The 23,961-nt window shown below is 43.6% G+C and overlaps 1 protein-coding gene across 4 annotated transcripts in view; it reads left to right on the forward strand.

Moving 5' to 3' along the window:
* CPQ (carboxypeptidase Q) overlaps positions 1-17,135 on the forward strand; it is a 402,483-nt gene extending 385,348 nt beyond the window's left edge. For all 4 annotated transcript variants that reach the window (XM_049103891.1, XM_049103890.1, XM_035708500.2 and 1 more), the window contains one exon: positions 16,629-17,135. In XM_049103891.1, coding sequence (XP_048959848.1) covers positions 16,629-16,792 — 164 coding nt within the window. In that variant the 3' untranslated portion in view covers positions 16,793-17,135. The remainder of the gene's footprint in view (positions 1-16,628) is intronic.
* Positions 17,136-23,961: the final 6,826 nt, after the last annotated feature.

Raw genomic sequence — 23,961 nt, forward strand, 5'->3', positions numbered from 1 at the left:
AGGCCCCAGGGACAGCAGGAGGAGGGTTTCCCAGCCGCTGTCCTCTGCCCCCGGGGAGCCCGGGCCACCCTCCTCCGTGCTCAGAGGCTGTCCCCGCTGCGTTAAACCAGGAACCGGGGGACAACCAGGCCTCTGCCTCTCTAAGCTCCGCCTGCAGAACTGCAGGCGGTTCCGGGCGTAATCGAGGCCGACCTCGTTCCCCCAGGTGTCCTCTGCTGGACTCACACCTCCATGAAACCCACGAGACAGACGCACCGAAGTCATGCGGTGGCCGCCCGCGTTCGCCCCGGCCTGAGCAAGGCACCCGGTGCTAGCAGGAGCTCAGCAGACACTCGATCCTCCTTTCCGTAGCCTCACGTCGAGTCACGTTTGGCAGGATCCCTGGTGGCCGCCCCGCTGCGCAGCAGGAGAGCAAGCTCAGGACCCTGCGGATGTCGCCGTGGTCATCCGGGGGAGCCCTTTAACCTACTCACAATAACCGGACAATTGTGTCTATTCTGTATGAAATTGAATAAGAAATAATCCATGCTTCAGGTTCCATATCCTTCATAATGAGGTCTTCTTATACCAGTTTAATTAGTTAGTGGAGGACAGTCTACTTTTCTCCTTTATCGAGAATTCTAAAGGCTTTAAGAAAGACGACTCAGGAGATGGAACAGTAGGCCTCCTGGTGTTATTTATACATTTTGTGCTAAAAAAAAAATAAATAAATACATTTTGTGCTGGAAACTATTTCAAGGTCTATAGCAGCAAATCTCAAGCACCATTTCCCTTACCCAATAATTCTAGAGTTTGAGCATAAATGATGGAACAGCTAATGACATGTTACCCCACAGAGTAGCATTAGCTTCCTTTGTCACCCTCAGCTTAAAAAACAAAACAAAACAAAAAACACAGAAATGTGTAAATTGCAGTTTATTTCACCATGGAAGCATTTAACCAAATGGACTGTAATTATATTTTGGGTGGCTACTGAAAATAATCACTATTTCTTCATTATAAGGATTGTCCTAAAAATTACATGAATGAGGGGTCAACCATAAAAGCATTGGAAATTTGGCTACATTTATATGTAAAATTTGCACCTCAGCCTTGTAGATTCCCTGTAAGTGGATTGCCTTGGGCCAGGGTCTTTTCATGAGTGTTGGCGTATTTAATGGATATTCCTTGAATTGATGTTTCCTTTTAAGCGAATCGTGTTTACATTAAAAGCATATTCATTTCCAGGCTCCTTCTTAAACGTTCGCTTCCTTTGTTTTGGAATTCACAAAGCTTTTCATGTTTAGCTTATTTTTTCCTTCACTGAATAATAATTTTTAGAAAGCTATATTTTAGGAGGTTTTGTGTAAAAAAAAAAAAATGTCATTCTTTTCGCAGATAGTCAACTGAAGGGGCTGCAGTTAACTGCCAACTAGGAATCTCTCAGGTGGCCAAGAAAGAAAAAGCTTATTTGCATAAATAAAATGAAAACTCAATAACTGAGCCAATATTCACCAAAATTTTCACCACTGTCAATATCTAATTTTGTTCCATTTTCCAGGATGATGGCCTGAGGCAGGAGTCATTCACCATGTGTTTATTCTCGTTTTTCCCTTGGAAGCTGAGGTGGAGGGAACTTCACTAATATCTTGTAGCATTAGCCAAGTAGTTGGTCATCTTTCTGTAGCCAACCGGCTTGCACAAAATCGTGGACACACTTATTTTGAATAAATTTATGCTGTCTGACACCTAAATGAATTATGGTAAATAGAAAGAAATCCAGAGGCTCTCGCTCCTAGATCAATTTTCTTCATTGGCATCAGCTACCTCTAGATTAACACATTCACATAACACCACCCCCGTGGTTTCTGGACATGACACACGCTATTCATGAATACTTAAATTTTATTATATTTTTAATATAGCCTCTTTTCAGATGGGATTGCTTTCGGTAGTGAAACCTTATTTTATATGTTTATTTCCTATTTTCCATGAGAGCAGTTTCTTGTGACCTTGACACTATGGTATCTAGAATTGAAAAAAAAAAAAAAAGCCCATCTTGGTGCAGACTCTTGGTCCATCCAGCCCATAATTGTGCTTCTGACAATGACCCCCAGAGGAATTCTGTGGAGGCCTTGGCTGCCCACCTTGACATGACCTAAAATGATTAAGTCTACCCTCTCCAATAGCCTCATTTCTTTGAAACCTAGTATGGCTTAATCAGCTGTGAGATTTGTACCAGCTACCTTAACAGGTACAATTTTAGCCTGTCCTACTTTTTTGGGGGGGATAATGGAGATCCACAGTGTAACTGGAAAGGCCATTTGCAGGTGTTTAAGACTGATTCCAATTCCAAATAGTGACCGAAGTCCTCAGGTGGACTTCCTTGTAGAGAAATACCTGTTGCTTCTTTTCTTTTCTCATAGAAAACATTCGATTCCACAGCAAGCCAGCCTTTTTGGTTGTAGCATAGTTTAATTAAAGGTCCTCTGAATGGGTGAAATACCTCCTTTCTCTTTGCTTACAACTTCTTTTTTTTTTTTTTTTTTTTTTACCTTTTTTAATGATCATAAGGAAACCAAGACTTCCTCTTACAAGAGCCATGATTTCTTTTTCCCTATAAACTATGTGGTTAAGTGCTTGGATTTTATAAATCCTTAGCCTGGCCAGGTGGAAGTGAGAATCACTGGTCAGAGGTTCATAGTCTCCCTTGTGACGTCGTTCATGGACAGACATATTCCTGTCAACCAGTTGTCCTTCAATACCTTAATCATTTAATAGTAGGTGACAGGGCAGCCTGGGTGGCTCAGCGGTTTACCACCGCCTTCAGCCCAGGGCGTGATCCTGGAGGCCCGGGATCGAGTCCCGCATCAGGTTCCCTGCATGGAGCCTGCTTCTCCCTCTGCCTCTCTCTCTCTCTCTCTTTCTCTCTCTAGTAAATAAATAAACAATATTTTTTTAAAAAAAACTATATTTAATAGTAGGTGACAAAGCTGGACTCCAGCTCTCCCATGTCACCCAGGCATTCCTTGCAGAGTTATCAATATTCAGTATGGGAAGTAAGTCTAGAACAGCACGTCCACGTCACACCTCCAATCATCTCGTTCCTTTGTCTCTGCTCGCCGAGGGGGTGGGAGGTGGCAAGCAGAAACAAAGCTTTATATCCTAACGCCTGCCTTCTGCACAGTGGCTTTGTAACGTTTTTGCATCAGCAGCCAGAAACCAAAATCTGTTCATTTGAGCACAATCATAGGAAAAACCATGATAACTTTAAGGCTTGTGTTGTAAATACGACACTAGAAATGATCTTTAGATAGAGTCTTTCCAGGTCAAAGACCCGCATACGTGGAGTGTTCTGTCCGTGTGCTCTGTCAGAAACAATTTTTACTGATGTTTTCTTAGTGAGCATCATTCCCCAAGTGTGGGGAGGACTGCAAAAAAAGCATTTACAAGGAGTCACGTTGGCTCAAATAGATGGGATTTTTACTAACATCAGGACATGAAAGAAGACGGGACCGTAAGTTCTGTATGGACAAAGGGAGGACAATAAATTAGGACCAACATATAAAAATGAGTAAGATTCAAAATTATCCCCTTCCAAGAAGTATCAGTGTTGTTTTGTGTTACAAAAACACGGGGACAGAGTGGTTTGAGTGTCTCTTTACAGCTGTGTGGGAAGCTGTCAATACACCTGCACACACATAAATCCTAAAGTCGAAGGTAAGGACCTTATCACATATGCATGTGACTGTTGGTTTAGGGTTTGTAAGTAGATGGTGTTGTAATTTTCTACAAAGGTAAAATCATGACTCTCATGTGGAAGGTGGAAGGCAGTTCAAGAGAGAAATAAGGATATTAAGGGGTCGGGAGAGGTTAAGGACAAGCCCAATGTTACACACGCAGTGTGTGCATGTGTGTGTGTGTGTGTGTGTGTAAAATTCATACTCATTCTCCTCCTAATCGCCTCATACCCAGAGACCATCCACTACCACACAGGGAGAAGACGAAGGCCGGCTCGTAGGCTGGCGACCAGTCTGCTCAGTGCTTTTGCTTCTTAGGGCGCTCATGGGTAAAATTATAGACAATAACGTGAGAAACTTAACTTCGAGGAGTGAGAATGCAACCGTTCCTTTAGGGTTTGTAGATGACTGGTATTGGTTATAATTTTGTAAAAGGTAAATCATTTACATGCAAATATATAAGATTTATATATATATATTATATATTTATATATATATTTATTATATATATAATATAAACACATGTCAAAGAATTTTATTCAATTAATAAGGAAGCCAGTAAGATATCACTATCAATTTAAAGAGCATTTGAGAAACTAATTTGTGCAAATTAATAAAGAGGTATTAGGGTAAGATGGCCAGATTAGATTAAAAAAAATTGTTAATGCCTTAGAGACCAATAAATTGTGACCTTTGGGATTATTTATTTTTATTGGTGTTTAATTTGCCAACATACAGAATAACACCCAGTTCTCATCCCGTCAAGTGCCCCCCTCAGTGCCCGTCACCCATTCACCCCCACCCCCCGCCCTCCTCCCCTTCCACCACCCCTAGTTCGTTTCCCAGAGTTAGGAGTCTTTATTTTTTATTTTTATTTTTATTTTTTTTAGGAGTCTTTATGTTCTGTCTCCCTTTCTGATATTTCCCACCCATTTCTTCTCCCTTCCTTTATATTCCCTTTCACTATTATTTATATTCCCCAAATGAATGAGACCATATAATGTTTGTCCTTCTCCGATTGACTTATTTCACTCAGCATAATACCCTCCAGGTCCATCGACGTTGAAGCAAATGGTGGGTATTTGTCATTTCTAATGGCTGAGGAATATTCCATTGTATACATAGACCACAGCTTCTTTATCCATCATCTTTCGATGGACACCGAGGCTCCTTCCACAGTTTGGCTATTGTGGACATTGCTGCTGTGAACATCGGGGTGCAGGTGTCCCGGCGTTTCATTGCATCTGAATCTTTGGGGTAAATCCCCAGCAGTGCAATTGCTGGGTCATAGGGCAGGTGTAGGACAGTGTGGTCCTGGCACAAAAACAGACACACAGATCAATGGAACAGAATAGAGAACCCAGAAGTGGACCCTGAACTTTATGGTCAGCTAATATTCGATAAAGGAGTAAAGACTATCCACTGGAAGGAAGACAGTCTCTTCAATAAATGGTGCTGGGAACATTGGACATCCACATGCAGAAGAATGAAACTGGACCACTTTCTTGCACCAGACACAAAGATAAACTCAAAATGGATGAAAGATCTAAATGGGATTATCTGTTCTTTGGGACAGAGATCGTTTCCATCTCTCCCAGGTAGAAATCGATGAGTTAAAATACAAATTCACAAAGTCTGCGACCTTTAATCAATAGTAAGCAAGTGAGTCAACCTAAGAACGTTCTCCTAGAGAATCTTTGGGTGGATTGAAAAGATGTGCTGCCCCTTTCGGGCCCGGTTTTCAAGCGGCGGCTAGTTCCTAGGACCGTGGTGACAGGCGTAAGAGCATGCTGTGTGATCCCCTCGAGCGCCTGGGTCTCGGCGTGGGCGGGCCGGGCGCGGCTTCGGGGCCCAGCACCCCCGTGGCAGGCGCGGGAGGGGAGCCCCACGCCGCAGGCTTCGCTTACCAGGACTGCTGTCGAGCGGGAGGAGGAAGCCAGCCCGTGTCCATCTCTGCTTCTGTCCACCTGGGTATTTAAGAATTCTTTCATTTCTCCATTTCGGGAGTCAGCAGATGTTCGTTGAGCTTCTCCTACGTGCCAGGCGTCGGGAAGTGGTACCAAAGGACCAAGTTCTTGCCCTCGTGGAGCTTCTCGTCCAACGGGAAGGACAGGCGGCCGATAATAGAATCCTTACGAGAATGATATACGTTTAGCTGGTAAAGAGGGGGCTTATGAGGGGTCACGGGGAGGAGTTTGAGGTGGAGGGGTCTGGGCCCCTGGGGAGGGCTGGGAGGCCCCTGGGAGCGTGGCCCAGGGAGAGCGGGGACTCGATGCCGGGTGGGCTCAGCTCCCCCCGACGGGCAGTCCCGGGCTCCGCGTCAAGGAGCGTGACCCAGGTCGTGGCCCGCCTCATGGCCCAGGCACCTGTTGGGCTTTGTGGGCTCATGTCAGGAGGTGGGGACTGGTGTGGGGACCAGTGTGGGGACCGGTGTGGGACCGGGCCAGTGGTGCAGGGGGCTTGGCCCCAGGAGAAGGTGAGCGTGGGCGCCCGGCCAGCAGGGAGCACGTCGATCCCTGGAGCAGAGATGCCTGATTTGCATCCTGTCCCTCCTGCCTGCTATCCTGCTCCCACTGCGAGTGGCAGGGACGGTCATCCCCTGTGGGGTCAGCGGGGGGAGCACAGAAAACCAGGCCGAGCGCTCAGCGACCCGCCACCGCAGCAGGAACGTGGCCGGGCAGCAGGGACCCGGGGCAGGGACTGGGGCAGGGACCCTGGGCCCACCTGTCGCTGCCTCGCCTTGCGACAGGTGGTTCGTGTGAGCCCGGGGTCACCGGCTCAAGCTGTGGGGCCGGAGGGGCCCAGCGGCTGTTCCAAGCTTTACAAAGACACGCGAGCCGCAGGCTCATGCTGCACCTTCGTAGCACAGACTGGGCGATTCTTGGATAAATTAAGAGTTTAGAAACCAAAATTATAAGACTTTTTGCGGGGTTCTGATTGGGGATGTCTTTCCCTTCTTGCCCTTTCCTTTCATTTACTAGGGTTTTGTTTTCTTTTTTTCCCCTCCCGCTTAGAAGTTGCTTTCTCTTCTGGAGAACCAGTGGTTAGAAAGCTGTCAATCAGCTGCTTCTCACTCTAATTTTCAGTGAGATTTAATGCAGGAAGGGATAAAGCTGCCCTTTTTGAAAAGGAAGATTAAATGTCTGCAAAGTCCATGAACTGATTCTCTAATTGTTTTGGCAATAACGTCTTTCACTGATAATGTTGCTAAAACTAATAATAATTTTAATTAAAGTTTAAATGTATTTTTAAATTTTATAGATTCTAGGGGGACCGTTTTCTTGCCGGGAAGAAGTTAAGACCATAACATTCTTGTCTAACCCCACATATGATCAGGGGAATGTCTGTGATTCATTCCACTGCAATTAAATTCATACCCCAGACTGTTCCAGATCTGTTTATAAAGGAAAAAAATGGATTTTCCACAGCTGCCTGCCCGTTGGTGCATCTTTCATGCAACATCGTGGCAGCCAGCGTATGTGCTGAAATAACAGCCTTGAATTTAAACGTTCAACGCTTTCAAATGTCTTTCAAAAACTCCTCACTGTATGAATTGCTTAATTCGTGTGCATGAAAATCCACTGATTACGTGTGAATGAGACTCAACCTACAGTAAGAGGGGGCTATGAGGACCTTTGTATATTTGCCCCCCACCTTTCCAGGAATTAGCAGGTATTCAATCTCGCTCCAATATCCTGCACAGACCACAGTCATTACTGAGGTCTTTCTGTGAAGATTGGAATCTGCTGTGAACAGTATGGGGGCACGTTGGGTATTTCTTACAATATTCATTGGACCATCCTCACCCAGTCACGCAGCTGGAAAATATTTTCTGAGGCGAATGTTTGTAGAAAAGATTCAGAGAGGAGAGGAGAGAACGGGATGGGAAGGAGGAGAAGGAAAAATAATCCAAACCAGGTCAAGGTGGGGTCATGTCGAGTAGATGTCTCAGTCCAGCTATTTCATCCGTAAGAACCATTGTCAGAACTTTCACTTACGAAATTAGAATTTTAAGTCTTTCCAGGTTGCATCGAATCGACCAAGCTGCTGTGTGTCTGTTGGGTCCTCCCTATGGATCTCTAATGCCGATAATAAAGGATTAACTGTGTGTCTACTAATTTTCACCAGAACCTTGAAAGTCAAGGTTCATGACTTAGAAGGTTCATGACCTTAGAAGCCCCGTTTCATGAATGAGAAAACTAAGACGGAGAAGCCCTATGTGATTCACCCAAAGCCACACACTTATTAAGACGTATTAAGCAGAAGAGTTTGAATTTGAACCCAGGCCCATCTGACTCTACCCCCCATGTTCTCAGCTGTATCTCCCTGCGTGGGTCCGACCTCTCGGCTGATATATCCAAGGCCGTCTTCACATCCTTCGATTGCAAACCTCCCTTAGAAATAATTTCCTGACAGCGAGCTGCCCTAAAATAATGCTGTATTTTATTTCCAGGGGGTGAATGTTGGCCTTCAGAGCAGGCTCCTTCCTACCAGCTTTCTATTTCTAAAAAGCATTTGATGCTTCCCTGTTCAGAGCTCATATACCTGTCAAAAGAGGCTGCAATTTATCCCCAGGGATAGTTAACGTTCCCTCCACCCATGCGAGCATGTCAGGTGCTCTCGGAAATTGAAATGCAGCCTCTCCCTCAGTGCTGGCCTTTCAGATTAGTAGCTGTCACGGATAAAACGTCTCCGTGGACTTGCAGAGACATCGCTGCAAGGCAGCCAGCGGGCCCACCTCCTATCGCCTGTGGTTATCAGCATTCTCATTGGTAATATCGGATTTTCTGGAGTTGTTTTAGTTTCATAAGATGTTCATGGGAACTTGGACGATCTCTGAGGAAATGCCTTCTGTAATGCTCCAGTTGTAAGGGGAGGCAGCCAAGTTCCCACCCATCTGGCAGGCAAGGTCTTTCGGTCTGAGACGGAAAGGGAATTTCAGAAGCCTGGAGAGGGGGTACGCGAGTATATCTTGCTTCTATTTTTTCCATATGGAATTTGGAGGCTTTCCCGTTGGCCATCACGCGGTGTCAAGAAGCTCTGGCTTGAAGGGAAACGGCCCCCAGGGAACCACACTCTCTGCTGGAATTAAATGCCCTTTCCTGCTTCTTCATGTGCGTGACTCTAACCCACCTTCCATCTGCCCTCTGTGACTCTCAGTCTTTGTCCCTAACTTGTACGTGAATTTGCATTCTACCTAATGCTCTCTGGAGTCCAGGGAGCATATGGTCCTCACCAGCTTCAGCTCGTTCTAAAATATCACGATTTCCATTAAAATGCTTTTGCTCCCACCCAAGTAAACAGCTTCGTTTCTCCTCCGTGTGCTCTGAGATCATGACATCAAGAATCTTCTGGTTTGAAAATGGGCCTCTGGCCGTTTCACCGGACTTCTGGTTATCTTCAGTCATATACTTTCTAGAGAATTGCAGACTAGGATAGTCTCAAGAGGCCCCCGTCTTTGCACCTGACCCCAGACTATACGTCTTCCCTAGCCTTCTCTTCACCACCATGGTTTTTACACGATTCCACCTCTGCAATCCTCTGGGGCATCTCCCTAAGGTGCAAGTCTCCCCACCTTTCTGCCCGTTGGTTCCCAAGGGCTCCCCACTCCCCACTTATGGAACTACATTCAGTCTATTTTCAGCCTTATATTGAGAACCTTCCACAGTTGGATGCCAATAATTTATCTGCCAATGATTAACCTGTTACACACACACACACACACACACACACACACACACACACACCTATCACCCAAATTGGAATGCTCACACAGTCTTTCATCTGGAATACCTGCACCCCATCTCTTGTCTGTTGACATCTTAAGTACTTATGTTCAAACTCTCTTTTACCATTCTGTATCAATCCCCACCTTTCTCTATCCTATATTGTGGCCCTGAAGTCTGTTAGGGGCTGCATGAACAACACTCCCTTCCCTCTGGCTCATGAGTGGGTTTGGCCATGGGGAGGCCTTTCAAGATACGGGAGGCACCAGCAGGAAACTGACTGATTCCCTGGCTTCTGCAGATAGCCACAGCTCCTCTGGTGACCCTCTCCTGCAGCCAGAGCTGATTTCTTTGCCTTCTAAGCCTAGGGGTGGTAATGACTATCGTTGTTGCCAGCCCTACGGTGCTTCGGCATCTCTTATGGGCTTCATTTAACTCTGACCACACTTTGTAAATAGTCCTTTTGTCAAATTCTCCAAGTTGCCTTTTTGAAGCATCCCATTTATTTCCTACAAGGGTTCTGACCAGCACAGCACCTTCAAGGTCCAGTTCACTCCTAAAATTCACTAATGTCATTCATTTGCCCAACAAATACACATTCATCTTCGGTTTGGCTCTATGTTATGGGCATTGTGACAGAGAACAAAACAGAGGCCTTACCTTCAGAGAGTTTATGATACAGTGGGGAGATCAGGTGTCAAACCTGCAATTATAACGAAAGATGGTACAGGTTATAAGAGAACTATGGAGTGCACATAGCAAGGGGACCTCGTCTAGGGACCAAAGAGGGTCATTCAGCTACATGAGCCATCTGCTATTGCTTTGTCCTTTCCTTGCAGCACTCAGTATATTCTGTGTTATTATTGCTTTTGGACACTCTGTCAAAAGCTGTCTCTTCTGAGAAGAGAAGCTATGTCTTTTTCATCTTTCTGTCTGCCTCGGTCCTTAGACCACTGCCTAGGATATTGTAGGAACTCAAGTATTTGTCCAAATGCATTGGATCGAGCCTTCTGAATATTCTTTTTTTTTTAAGATTTTATTTATTTATTCATGAGAGACACACACACACAGAGAGAGAGGCAGAGACACAAGCAGAGGGAGAAGCAGGCCCCATGCAGGGAGCCCGATGTGGGACTCAATCCCGGGACTCCAGGATCACTCCTGGACCCAAAGGCAGATGCTCAACCACTGGGCCACCCAGGCATCCCGAGCCTTCTGAATATGTGGACCTTTGCTCTAGCCCACCCACTGACAGTTACATTATCAGGCTGGATGATAGTGAGATCCCACTTTCTCAGAGCCACTGGACTAACAGAAAACACATTTTACTAGTTAGAAAGAAAAATCATTGAATTGGAATGACTCTCCTCAACACAGTTGAAAGGTTTGATAGACATTGTCAGCTTGATACACCCAGTTTCAGATATTTACTGGCAGAGGTTGGAGTCATTAATTGTTAGAGGTGAGAGCTGAGTTTCCTTTTATACTTATTTTTTGCCTCACTGGCTTGTGTTGTGTCTAATAGCACCATAGCTGAATTCAGTGTGAAATATGAATGGAGATAAATCCAAATTCTACGTCAGAGCAAGGAGTTTGGGGAGATAGATAGAGGAAAACCTTGGCACAAAGTTTTAAAAACTTGGGCTAGGATAGAGAAAATCTAGACAGTATCCTGAGGTCACAAAGTTCTCAGGAACAAGGACAGGGTCCAGTGCACAGGGCAGCAAGTAGATGACTGGGTGAAGAGAACACTGCCAACATGGTAGACCAGAAGTTTGCAGACACATTCTTCCCCCAAAAAATAACTATTGGATAAAATAATAATTGTCTTTCTATAATACATGGCTTAATAAGGCAAAGTAAGGGAATTGCTCAGAGGTAAAAAAATGATAAAGCAAGAAATCTATAGAAGTAAGGAAACTCTGGGGCATGGCATTTCTGTGAAGGTATCTGCCAATTCCTATTTCCCTGGACCATGGTTTTTAATGAGCGGTGTGCATCTGGAGACCGAGGGGCGCTAGTGTAAGATATTAATTAACTTTGGCACATGTGAGCTATGATTTCTAAGGTCTCTACTGTTGGAATTGAAATAAAATGTATAGCCTCCAAACTAGTAGGGGTTGGGGGGGGGGGAAGGAATGATGGGGGGGGGAGGAATCAACACAGAGAAAGGCAAGAAAGAAAAGGGGGAAAAGCCAAACCTAGAAAACAAAATTAACAAATAGAAAGCAAAACTTAGGATGGTATAAATGAATTTAATTTAATAGTAATAACAATCTTCATGAAGAAACTATACTGTCCAGTTGAGATTCAGACTGTTAGACTAGATTTTTAAAATTCAACTTTAAAAGTCTTCATAAGAGAAACATCTAAAAACATAAGGATCGAGGAAGAGTGCAAGTAAAATGATGGAAGAAGACATAATAGGGTAAAGAAAGAAGGTATGATTATATTAAATATTAGGAAAAGCTAACTTTAAGACAAAAAGCATTCCTAAAAATAAAGAGGATGACTTCAAATTAATAAAGATGCTCAATTTACCAGGAAGCTGTAATTCTAAATTTGTGTGCCCCAATAGTGTGAGTCTGAAATATATAAACAAAGAAATTGCTGGAACTACAAGAAGAAAAATCCAAAATCACAGAGGGACATTTTCACAGATCCCTCTCAAAATTGATAGCTCAAACAGATAATAAATCAGTTGGGTGTTAAAAGATTTGAAGAAACAAGCTTGATCTCACACATATATACAATACACAGAAAGCACATTATTTTCCACACATGAAAAAGAACATTTATAAAAATGGATAGTACAATAGGCCACAGAGAAAATTTCAGTAGGATAAAAAGAATCTGAAAAGATTCTCTCAGTAGAATGAAAAGAATCTGTATCATACAGCCTGCATTCTCTATAAGCTAAATTAGGAATCAGTAATGAAAAACTAAGGAAACCACCCCCATACTTTTATTTTATTTTAAAAGATTTTATTTATTTGTTCATGAGAGACACAGAGAGAAGCAGAGACACAGGCAGAGGGAGAAGCAGGCTCCCTGCAGGGAGCCCGATGCGGGATTTGATCCCAGGACCCCGGGATCATGACCTGATCTGAAGGCAGATGCTCTACTACTGAGCCCCCCAGGTACCCCACCCCCATGCTTTTAAAAATTAAAAAAAAAAACACATTCTAACTCATGAGTCAAAGAAAAATTGGTGAATATTTCTTACTGATGATCATGAACTGGTGGTTAGAGCTGACGCAGCAGTAGGAAGGAGATTGTGGTCTTATTGCTTACACTGGAGACAGAGGGATGCAAAGCAATAAACTGAACATTCAACTCAAGATGTTAGAAAAAGAAAGGCAAATAAAGCCAAAGAAGGCAGAAGGAGGGGAACAATAAATATGAGTAGAAACCAATGGAAGAAAAACCAGTATATAGTAGAGAATGTTAAAAAAAAATTGTCTTTTTTTTCAAAAGACTAATAATACAACTGATAAAGTGCTGGAAAGACTGATGAATGAAAGAGAGAGAAGACACTGATAACTAATATGGAGAATTAAAAAAATGCATTCCTGTACATACAGACATAAACAGAGATAAAAACAGGATATAGCTGATAACTTTATGCTGATTATTTTGAATATTTGGCCAAAAATCACCCATTCCTAAAAAAATTATAATTTCCAAAGTTAATTCATGAAGAAATACAAAACCCTAATAGCTCAATAACCAGGGTAGAAATCAAATCATTTGTTAAAAATTTTAACATAAGCAAAGTATCAGACTTAGATGGTTTTGTACAGAGTTCTACAAAATAACCAGGAAATGAATCACTCTAATCTTACACAAACTATTCCAGAGTGTACAAAAGAAGGAACACCTGCCTTTTTATGAATCAGATGTATCCTTGATGCGAAAATGGATAGCCACAAACAGAAAAATGCAGCCTTTTAAAATGTATACTTTACAATTAGCAACAAAAGTATAAGCCTTGGAGAAAAGAAAACTAACAAACGGTATAGAAACTGTATTACATAACTTTAAAGATGCTATAGAAGACTTCAATAAATAGAGACATACCAACACACCATTTTCATGGATAAGAACACAATATCCTAATGTAAAGATGTGACTTCTCCCCAAATAGACATGTAGATTAACAGAATTTCAAAAAATAAAAAATAAAAAAAAACAGAATTTCCGTTCAATCTAAAAACACTTTTTTGTACAACTTTAAAATGATGCCAAACTTTATCTGAAAGAGCAGACATGAATAAGAAGACATTCCATGGGACACCTGAGTGGCTCAGTCGGTTAAGTATCTGTCTTCGGCCCAAGTCGTGATCCCGGAGTCCTGGGGTCGAGCCCCGTGCAGGCTCACTGCTCAGCGGGGAATCTGCTTCTCCCTCTCCCTCCGCCCCTTTCTGCTTGTGTTCTCTCTCTCACTCACTGTCTCTCCAAATAAATAAATAAAAATTTCTTAAGAAAAGAATAGTAAGACATTCCTGAAGGGGAAGGAAGAGAAAGTGAGAGGATTTGCTCTGTCGATTCCAAGAAATAGCAGTAGTAATTAAGACATTATTGTCTTGCCACAGGGATACACAGTACATTGGAATAGAATTATAAAGCCCCCCAAAATAAACCCACATACATAAGGAAATTTGATATGTGGCAAAATTGATACTGCAGATCAGTGGGGAAAGAGGGTATAATAGTCAATAAATTTGCTGAGACATGTGAAAAATAAAAATATAAGCCTACACTATACAAAAATAGTGAAAGAGAATAAAGGGGAAAGGAGAAAAAATGAGTGGGAAATATCAGAAAGGGAGACAGAACATGAAGACTCCTAACTCTGGGAAATGAACTAGGGGTGGTAGAAGGGGAGGAGGGCGGGGGGTGGGGGTGACTGGGTGGTGGGCACTGAGGGGCGCACTTGATGGGATGAGCATTGGGTGTTATTCTGTATGTTGGCAAATTGAACAGCAATAAAAACTAAATTAAAAAAAAAGAAAAAATCAGTTTCAATTCTAAATGGATAAAGAAGTTAAAAATGAAAGGCAAGATTTTAAAAATTTTAAAATAGAACACCTGAGAATATTTTTATGATATTAGGGTAGGGGAGAACTTCTTAAACAAGATATAAAAAAGTGAAAATCATAAGAAAAGATTCATAAATTCAAGTACATTAAAAGTAAGAGCATCTATTCAGCAAAGCATGTGGTAAACAGAGTGAAAAGACCCAAAAGCTGGGAAATTATTTGTATAAACTTTGAGAAAGGATTGGTATCTAAAATATTTTAAGAATTCCTACAAATCTATAAAGAAAGACAAATCAATTGGAAAATGGGCAAAAGACATGAACAAGCATTTCACAAAAGAGAAAACATAAACGACCAAAAAATACATATATCAAAACATGTCAATCTCATTAATAATTTTAAAAATAAAAGCTAAAACCACAATGAGATAATATTTTATACCAAGGAGAATAGCAAATATCACCTTTACAATACCAAGTGCTAGAGAGGACGTGAAATAAGAGGAAGACTAATACAGTGACAGTGGAAGTACACGTTGAAAAGGGTTACGTTTTGGAATTGCATGATAAAATTAAACACACACATACTCTATAGCATAGCAATTCCATTCCCTTATCTAGAGGCCAGAGAGCAACATATAATAACAGAAAACCAGAAACAATCTGAATGTCCACCATCAGGAAAATGGATAAATACATGCAACGAAATAATGTACAGCAGTAAAAAAATGAAAATACTACAGCCATACACACTCAGTGGAAAAAGCAAGTCACAGGACTGTAGCTAGTGAATAGGTTTCCGAGGCAAAAGTGTTAAACAATAAATATTTATTTATTTATTTATTTATTTATTTATCTATTTATTTATAATGCCATATAAATATATAATAAAACTTTTTTTTTTTTTAAAGCAAGGAGTGGGTGCCTGATGCCTCAGTGGGTTAAGTGCCTGCCTTTGGCTCAGGTCATGATCCCAGGTCCTGGGATCGAGCCCCACATCGGGCTCCCTGCTCAGCAGGAGCCTGCTTCTCCCTCTCCTTCTGTCCCTCCCCCCTGCTTGTGCTCACTCTCTCTCTCTATTTCTCTCAAGTAAATGAATAAAATATTTTTTAAAAAGCAAGGAGTGATTAACACACAAGCAGAAATGGGGAAGGGTGTACCTCTGGAGGAAATAAAGGATCTACAAGGGATGGGGGAATTCATAAAATGGGCCTCAAAGGCACCGGTAATATTTTCTTACATCGGATTGTGGACATATGCGTATTTTTTATGTCGTCACCCATCATGATATGCATTTATGTTCTCTGCAATCTTGTGTATGTGCAGTTTACAAGGAGACACCATGTATGTGAGTTAATAAGGCCAGATGGTAAAGAAGTGCAGGTGGAATCCGGACTGGACCCAGGGGGTTCTGAAGGATGACTGAGGGCCAGCGAAGACTCCCAGGTCCCGGGCCCATGTGGAAGCTAGAGGAAGGCTTCACTAGAGAGAGAAGGAAGCTCTCAGGTGGGGCAGAGATGCCTGCTGGTGCCTTGAGAGGTTACTGGGAAATGTCATGGGAAGTGTGTGAATGATTTGAAAAGAAAAGCTTGAGCAAGGGAGTACGGGCTTTCTTTTGCATCCAGGAAGGTACGTAACTTGCAATCTTACGGAGAACAAAAGCAGACATTGTCGTTTTGTAAATAAATAGGACATTTGTATCTGTTCCTTAAACAAAGGGAGATCCGTTTGCTTTAACGTGGCGTGGCCCAGAACTAGGCAGTGCCGGGCCAGGGCCGCGGGCTGGCGTGCGTCCTAATCCAGGCTCCTGCCTTCCTACCCTGCCGGTTGCAGTGCGGCCTGTGCTGCTCCGGCCCGCTCGCCTACCTCCATGCAGCACGCGGGCATTTGCCAGCGACATAAAGGCCTTCCTTGGCCTCTCTCACCGCCTGCCACCAAATCCTGGTAGTATGAGTGCTGTCGCTTGGCCATGTCTTGCTGCCGGAGAGCCTGGGGAAGTAACGCTTCGGGCCCTGCAGCCGTGGAGCAGGAGCAGCGAGCTGGGGCAGGGGGAGGCTGGGGGGAGGCCGGGGGGAGGCCGGGGTTCCTATCAGCTGCTCGGCGCCTTGGCCCAAGCACTGAGAGTTTCCTCTGTTTCCCCAGGAGCCAGCCTGCTCGACGACCTCTACAGGTACTTCTCCTTCCATCACTCCGACGGAGACACCATGACCGCCTTGGATCCGAAGCAAATGAACGTGGCCGCCGCCGTTTGGGCTGTGGTCTCCTACGTCATCGCCGACATGGAGGAAATGCTGCCCAGGTCTTAGCAAGACGAGCAAGCCCTTTGGTCTCCTCCGGCCAGGAATGCTGGCTCCCACTTCAACTGACGGGCCCATCGGACCTGATCCGTTCCCAAAGCACAGGACTTTCTCATCCTTTCTGTTACCATCTTTCTTGATACTTTCCAAATTCTCTGTTTCTACAGGAAGAAATGATCCCCAACCCCACGTCGAATCAAAATATGGTGGGGATCACGTGGGGACCTTTCTTTATACCATCCATAAAAACTTACGGCTTCTTCTTTGAAATTAAATACTGGATAAATGTCTGGAAGATCTCTGGGCTTTATGTGTGTATTAATAATCATTAAATCAAATGCAGTGACACCAATTTTTTATGTTATTTATTGAAGGAATAGAGGAATGCACAATTATAGTATGGTCTTAATTACATGTGCAGGGGCATTTGGCTTTCTAATTTGTACATTTTCATCTCATTAGAATTTTAAAAATGAAATGTGAATTTTTTTTTAATTAGCAGGAAAAAGATACCATTTGGAGATAAAAACCAAGTGTGTATAATCTAGTCGCCTTATTAAACATAAGTACTAAGGTCTATCACCCGGTAAATGATAGTATTTTACATTTATGTCTTATATATCTCACACACTATTTCTTGGAGTTGGGGCTTATTTCCATTTTTCTGTTGACATGGTTGAGACCCAGCGAGGCTAAATAATACTTATAGGGCCCATTAGAGTAAAAACATTGATCCTCTTCCACTCTGGGAATGACACCTACTCTTCTTCCACACACAATGCCTAGTATAAATTCTTTTTTTGATTTTTAGAAAGAAAAAAAAATGTATTGTCAAGAGTTAAAGCAAATAAGAGAGCCAGACCAGAAGATAACCTAGATGCTGGAACTACCAGCGAGGGACCTTAACATAAATGCAATTGATACATTAAAGATCTAGGACCACGTGTGTGAAGAGAAGGAGAATTGGAGGAGAGAGATGAAGACTGTAAAACCGAGTCAAATGCCAATGTTAAAATAAAAAGCATAATATCAGAGATGAAGCATTTCTTTGTTGGGTGCATTAGCAGACCGAACAAGGCTGAGGAAAGAATGAACAAACTTGAGAATAGGCCAATAAAAATTACCCAAACTAAAACACAAAGGGAAGAAATAGTGAACAACGAGCAAACAAGCACCAGAATGGAGCTCCCAAGAGTTGTGATCTAATATGTACATGGTCCGATATACATGTGATTGGATATCAAGGGATCTAACACACATGTAATTGAATTTCCAGAAGGAGAAGCCAAAGTAGTAGTTTTATTCATGCCAGTAATTAAAAGGATTGATGGACACAGTAGGTCTTTCATTTCTGGCAAGACAGCAAACTGGTACTTTGACCCTTACACTGAAAACCAAAAATTCTGGATACCATCTTAGAAATACTTTCTTAAATATATGAGCTTACTGGTTAAAAGGTAAAGAATGGTAAACAAACAAACAACAAAAAAAAAAACACTAAGTAAAGGTAAGAACCAAGAAGGAGACACAGAACATTAAATCAATTTTCTCTTTGAGAAAATTTGCAGAAGATAGTGAACTTCCCTTCCATTTTCACTCCCTTTCAGGGCTCAGGGGACTGTACACAAATCCCAAATCCTGCCATACTGAGGATACTAGGGAACCCCCAATAAAATTGGTGCCTCAAAAGATTATACTTCAATACCGTGGTGAACTAAAGATAAATTTGAAGACTGCAGGGAAAATTAGTATTATTCAATAAGTGCTGAGTGGGAGTCTGAAGAAAATGATAAAGTTACAATAAATATGAACTCACAGGCGAAAGCAAAAAAATTTTAAAACAAAAACAAAGAACCATAACATTCTGAGCAAAAGCAAACTAAAACTAATTAATAATAATAATAATAATTAACCCACAATGTCCTCTGATGTTGGAATTTTTATTTTTTATTTTTTCTAAAGATTTATTTGAGAGGAATAGCATGTGTATCAAACACAGAGGGAGAGGGAGAGGTAGAAGCAGACTACCCCCCTGAGCAGAGAGCCGGACATGGGGCTGGATCCCAGCACCCTGGGATCATGACCTGAGCCAAAGGCAGATGCTTAACTGACTGAGCCACCCAGGCATCCCTGATATTGGAATTCTTAGATTGAGAATTTTCTAGACTGTATTTTGTTTAAGAAAGTAAAAGAAGAGATTGAAAATTGAGTAACAGAGCACAGGGCTGTAACAAGTGAACAAGCATAGGGTAAAAAGAACCAAATAGAACTTCAAGAAATGTAAACAACTGTAAGTGGAATTAAAAAAATTGGAGGGCCAGTTTAACTGCTGATGAGAGAATTCATGAACTGAAAGAAGGATGGAGAAATTAATGAGAATTTAGCACAGAATGAAAAAGATACAGAAAACACGAATGAGAGATTAAGACATATGAAGGGTAGAGTTAGATCATCTAATATATATTTAATCAGGGTGGTAAAAAAAGAAAAAAGTAGGACAAAGAGTTAATAAATGAGAGAAAATAATATAAGAATAAGAAGAAATGATAAAGTGAAAATCTTCCAGACATAATGAGAATTATCAGTTCACGAGTCAAGAGGCTCAGTGAATCCCAAAAAGAAGAGAAGAGAAGAGATCTACAGTAAGACCCGTCGTAGAGAAACGACAGACTATGAAAGAGAAGATCTTTGGGCCAAGAGAGAAGAGATGGACTATTTTTTTTTTTTGTAAATTTATTTTTTATTGGTGTTCAATTTGCCAACATATAGAATAACCCCCAGTGCTCATCCCGTCCAGTGCCCCCCTCAGTGCCCGTCACCCAGTCACCCCCACCCCCCCCACCTCCCCTTCCCCCACCCCTAGTTCATTTCCCAGAGTCATGAGTCTCTCATGTTCTGTCTCCCTTTCTGATATTTCCCACTTATTTTTTCTCTTTTCCCCTTTATTCCCTTTCACTATTTCTTATATTCCCCAAATGACTGAGACCATCGAATTGACTTACTTCACTCAGCACCATACCCTCCAGTTCCCCCCACGTCGAAGCAAATGGTGGGTATTTGTCGTTTCTAATGGCTGAGGAATATTCGAGATGGACTATTTTAAAAGGGAAAACAGCTAATAGCAGCTAACATCCCACAGCAGCCGTGCAAACCAGAAGACACTGGAGAGAGAGCTTCCACACGTGAAGAGACTGCAACTACCAACCTGAAAACTCTACACTCTGCAAAACAGTCCTTCAAGAGGGAGAACAAAATAAGGATATTTTCAGGGAAACAAAAACGGAGCGCTTGCCACCAGCAGAGCTTCGGTACAGGAAACGTGAAAACGTGAACTCCTAGCAGAACTAAACGGCCCTAGAGTGAAGACAAGAAATGAGGGGTCTGGCTCTGCACGAAGTCTATGCGCGATCTTCTAGGCCCCACCGCAGGCAGGGCTTTGCAGGGCCTCCCCGGGGAGAGCTGTCCTCCCCACGCAAGGCTTGGGGCGACCCGGAGCACTAGGGGAGCTGTGGTCACAGCCACAGGACCTCGGGGCCAGCTGTGCTCATGGACACCCCGACTCGCAGGCCCGCACCTCCATCCGGGGCCTCCTGGACTCAAACTCTCTGCTCCTACTGGGCTCTCCCCACTTCTGGCCATCTCCCACCCTCTTCCCTCTCTCACCCCCCCCCCCAAGTCCCTCTTTGGCAGCAAGAGTCCCCTCCACCTGTGCTGACTCACCTGACTCTTACCTGGCACCTCTGTGGCGGGAAATGGAACACTGGGGGCAACTGGTGCCTATTTTCACCTCCCTTTTACACTGCGTAAGTGATAAAGGCGTGATCGTGAGCATCATTTCGGCTGGCCGTCCTAGTCGATCGCCTCAGTCTGGCAGCTCAGTGGAAATGAAGAGCAAAGAAAGTGGCAGACATTAAACAAAGACGAACTAAATAATACGATAATCTAGAATCTGAAAAAGAAAGAAGACACTGGGCTAGAATAGCTTGTGAATGAAAAGGGAAGTTACTGGAATTAGTGTTGCAAGGTCCTTCTGCTCTGGAAGAGAATAGAGGTACTGACTTTAGGTTTTGCTAAGTTGAATATAAAGGTTATGTTTTCTAGGGTAACCACAAAAAAAAAAAAAAAAAAAAAAAAAGCAGAGGTAGAGTGTAAAACAGCAGAACCACCTCCCAAAAATGGAGTAAGGGGAAAAAAAGGCTCAATGAATTTGCCATCATATTCAGTGACCACAGTGGACTAATCAACTAAAAAAAAAAAAAAAACAAAAAACAAACAAAAACAAAAAACAAAAAAACACAAGTTGGGGAAATAAGAAGCTACTTAATGAAATGAAGAAACGACCACCAAGTGACCCACGAGCCACAGAAGAAGTAATAATTGAAATTAAAACATTTCTGAAACTGAGTAATAGCAAACTGCACACACACACACCCCAAAACCACCTTGATAACAGAACTTGCAAAATTCAGATTTAGGGGAGGCGGCGGGGACCCCCTGCAGGTCTGTGGCCCTCGCTCTGAGGCTCTCCCCTTGGCGGCTGTGTCCTGCCAACACCAAGAGCCTTCAGATCGCTCCCCTGGACTCACAGAGGCTGGGCTCCCCCTGGGCTCCCCTCTCTGGGCTGCAACCGGAAACCCTCAAAGCAGTGATCGGGGCCAGCGTGGAGCCCCCCTCATTCATCCTCTGTCCCTTGGCACCATTGCCCTTCATGTTCCTGATGTCCACTCTCTTGTTTCAGACATTTTATTTGGAATTTTAATAGTTTGCTACCTAAAGACAAGGCTGGTCCTTGTTACTTCTGCCCGGTCGGAAGGGAGTGTCAGGTCAATCGTTTCTGTCCGACGTATGCAGCCACATTCATTTTATGTTTTGTACATTTTGATTCATTCTTTTCTCACTACTTGATTCCACTTTGGGAACGTGGATTCTCAGAGATTTCATGAACCGCACAAAGACTGGGATGAAAAATAAGTGGCATCTATGAACTATCAGAGCCATTGCCTATAGCCTAGAAATGGCTCTTAGGAAGGTGATTCTTATTACATCTCTTTGCCTTTCGCAGAGAGTTGTTTATTTCCCTGGGAGGGGGGTAAAAATAATTACATGGGGCCAAGTGGGAGTAGAATTGGCCCATTTTGTAACATGGCTCCCTTACTGCCGCCTTGAGTCGGGAGACAACGTGAAGATGTGCAGGCAGGGAGGTGTGTTGGTGAGCGTGGTTATCAGCAGCACTAAGATAAGAGAAGTACAGAGGAGTTGGGAAAATGGAAGGTGGAAGAAGGGACATGAGAAAAAACTCACGACAACCCGCCTACCATAATTGCTTGGGTCGACCAGCAGCCTTGGAGCCTGGCACATGCCATTGAGTAGCTATAGCTATAGGATTTGATTTTGTTTCTTTTTAGTAGAATGACCTTATTTTCCATAAATCGTTGTAAAGGGAACTGTCCGTCCGAAAAGAAATGGTGTATCATTGGAGTTTCCTGCACATGGAGCAGCTCTCCAATTGGACTTCGGGGTCAAGTTGCTTTCCTGATTTGTTTGGCTGAGTAGACTTAAGTGAAAATTGAGAAACGAAACCCATTTAAACACTATACAGTGTGGAAAGGGTGAATTCCGCAAGAGAAAAAGGAGGGGATTCAGAGAGAGGAGGTTGATTGCTGATTTTGCCCTTGACATTGTTTTTTTTTTTTTTTATACATTTATTTTTTATTGGTGTTCAATTTGCCAACATATAGAATAACACCCAGTGCTCATCCCGTCAAGTGCTAGGCACTGAGGTGGGCACTTGCCCTTGACATTGTTAAGATGCGGCTTCGAGGGTTCCGACGCGTCTGCCAATGATGGGAGTTTAGGTTCCTCGGAGTGTTTCGCCTTCCTCGCGATAATTACACTAATGACACCGAGAGTGTTTTGAAAACCCCCGTGACTCTACACCGCATGCACTTCACCGCCACACAGTCCTATCGCTCCGTGTGCCCCCTTCATAATAATTCGAGATGCTCCCCATTGACCGCGAGGAAACACCAGACGGATCTTGATTCTCTGTCTTATGCAATAGGCCTTCTCCGTGTGTGTGCCCAGATGATTAATGCACTGCCATGTGATGATTAGCATAAAAGTCTCATCACGACATGAGATAGAAATGTTATCGCTAATTGCCGTTTGAAGTGAAGAATTTTTTTTGCAGAGAAATAAATGAGGCATGCCCACTTCTCAATTCTCTGTTAAACCAGAAAACTCAAGACTGTTTTTGGAGCGGAAAGAAATTACCTTTGAAGTTTTCTTTTTTTTTTTACCCCCCTTTTGTCTCCCTTAGGTCCGCAGCTCAGCAAAGAAATGACAGAAAGCAAGTGTTGTTGACTTTTGTCCACAAAATGAGTTGGGCGAACTCGGTTCTCATCAAAGCGGGCCTTCCAGTCACTCAGTCACTCGACTCCGGGTGAAGACCTTCTCCCTGGACATTAAGGCCTCCCCGCGGCCCTGAGACTCATGTATTGCAGCGTAGCCTGAGAGCGCTCAAGTTCTTCAGAGAACCGGGGTTCTCGATGCCATGGTGGCCGTTCTGGGTCCGCCAAGCAGCCACACAACTATCCAGAGGGTGCAGGGCCCCTCAGAAAGCCTTGTTCTATTTTTCAGATTGGAAGGACCTTAGCTGGGCCTCAGATCTTGACGACAAAGCCACACCCTGGCCCAAATCGTTCTCCTAATCCGAAGTCCCAGCCAGTCTACCCCGCAACCGTAAGGGGCCGCGGATCGCCCCGAGATCGGCCTTGCCGCCCGAGTCCGCAGGAGCCTGATGGCCACCCCAGCCTGGGCCAACTGTCCTGCCGAGAGCCCCGGCGTCGTCTCACTTACCCTGCATTCAACGCAATGCCGTAGGCCCTGCTTTAGGCCCCGTGTCTGAGATGGGAGCACCGGGATGGGCCACCCGTACGTGGCCTTCCCCAGGGCATGGAGCTGCTAAGACGTGGCTGAAATGCAGAAAGTTCAAACCCGAATACCCCCCTCAGACGAACAAATTCTCTGGATAGCGTGCCTTCCAGCCGTCGCCGTGTAGACAGGTGGGGCCTGACGGGCACATTTCGGCGTCAAGGGGCCGCAGGCGGGTGTCCTCAGAGCCGTGCTCTGGCCCGGCAGGGAGAGGCCTTGTGCCGTCAGCGGCCCTGCGGGTCACG

Source organism: Canis lupus, chromosome 29 (genome assembly GCF_003254725.2).
Source record: "Canis lupus dingo isolate Sandy chromosome 29, ASM325472v2, whole genome shotgun sequence".
In the NCBI taxonomy this organism is placed as follows: Eukaryota; Metazoa; Chordata; class Mammalia; order Carnivora; family Canidae; genus Canis; species Canis lupus.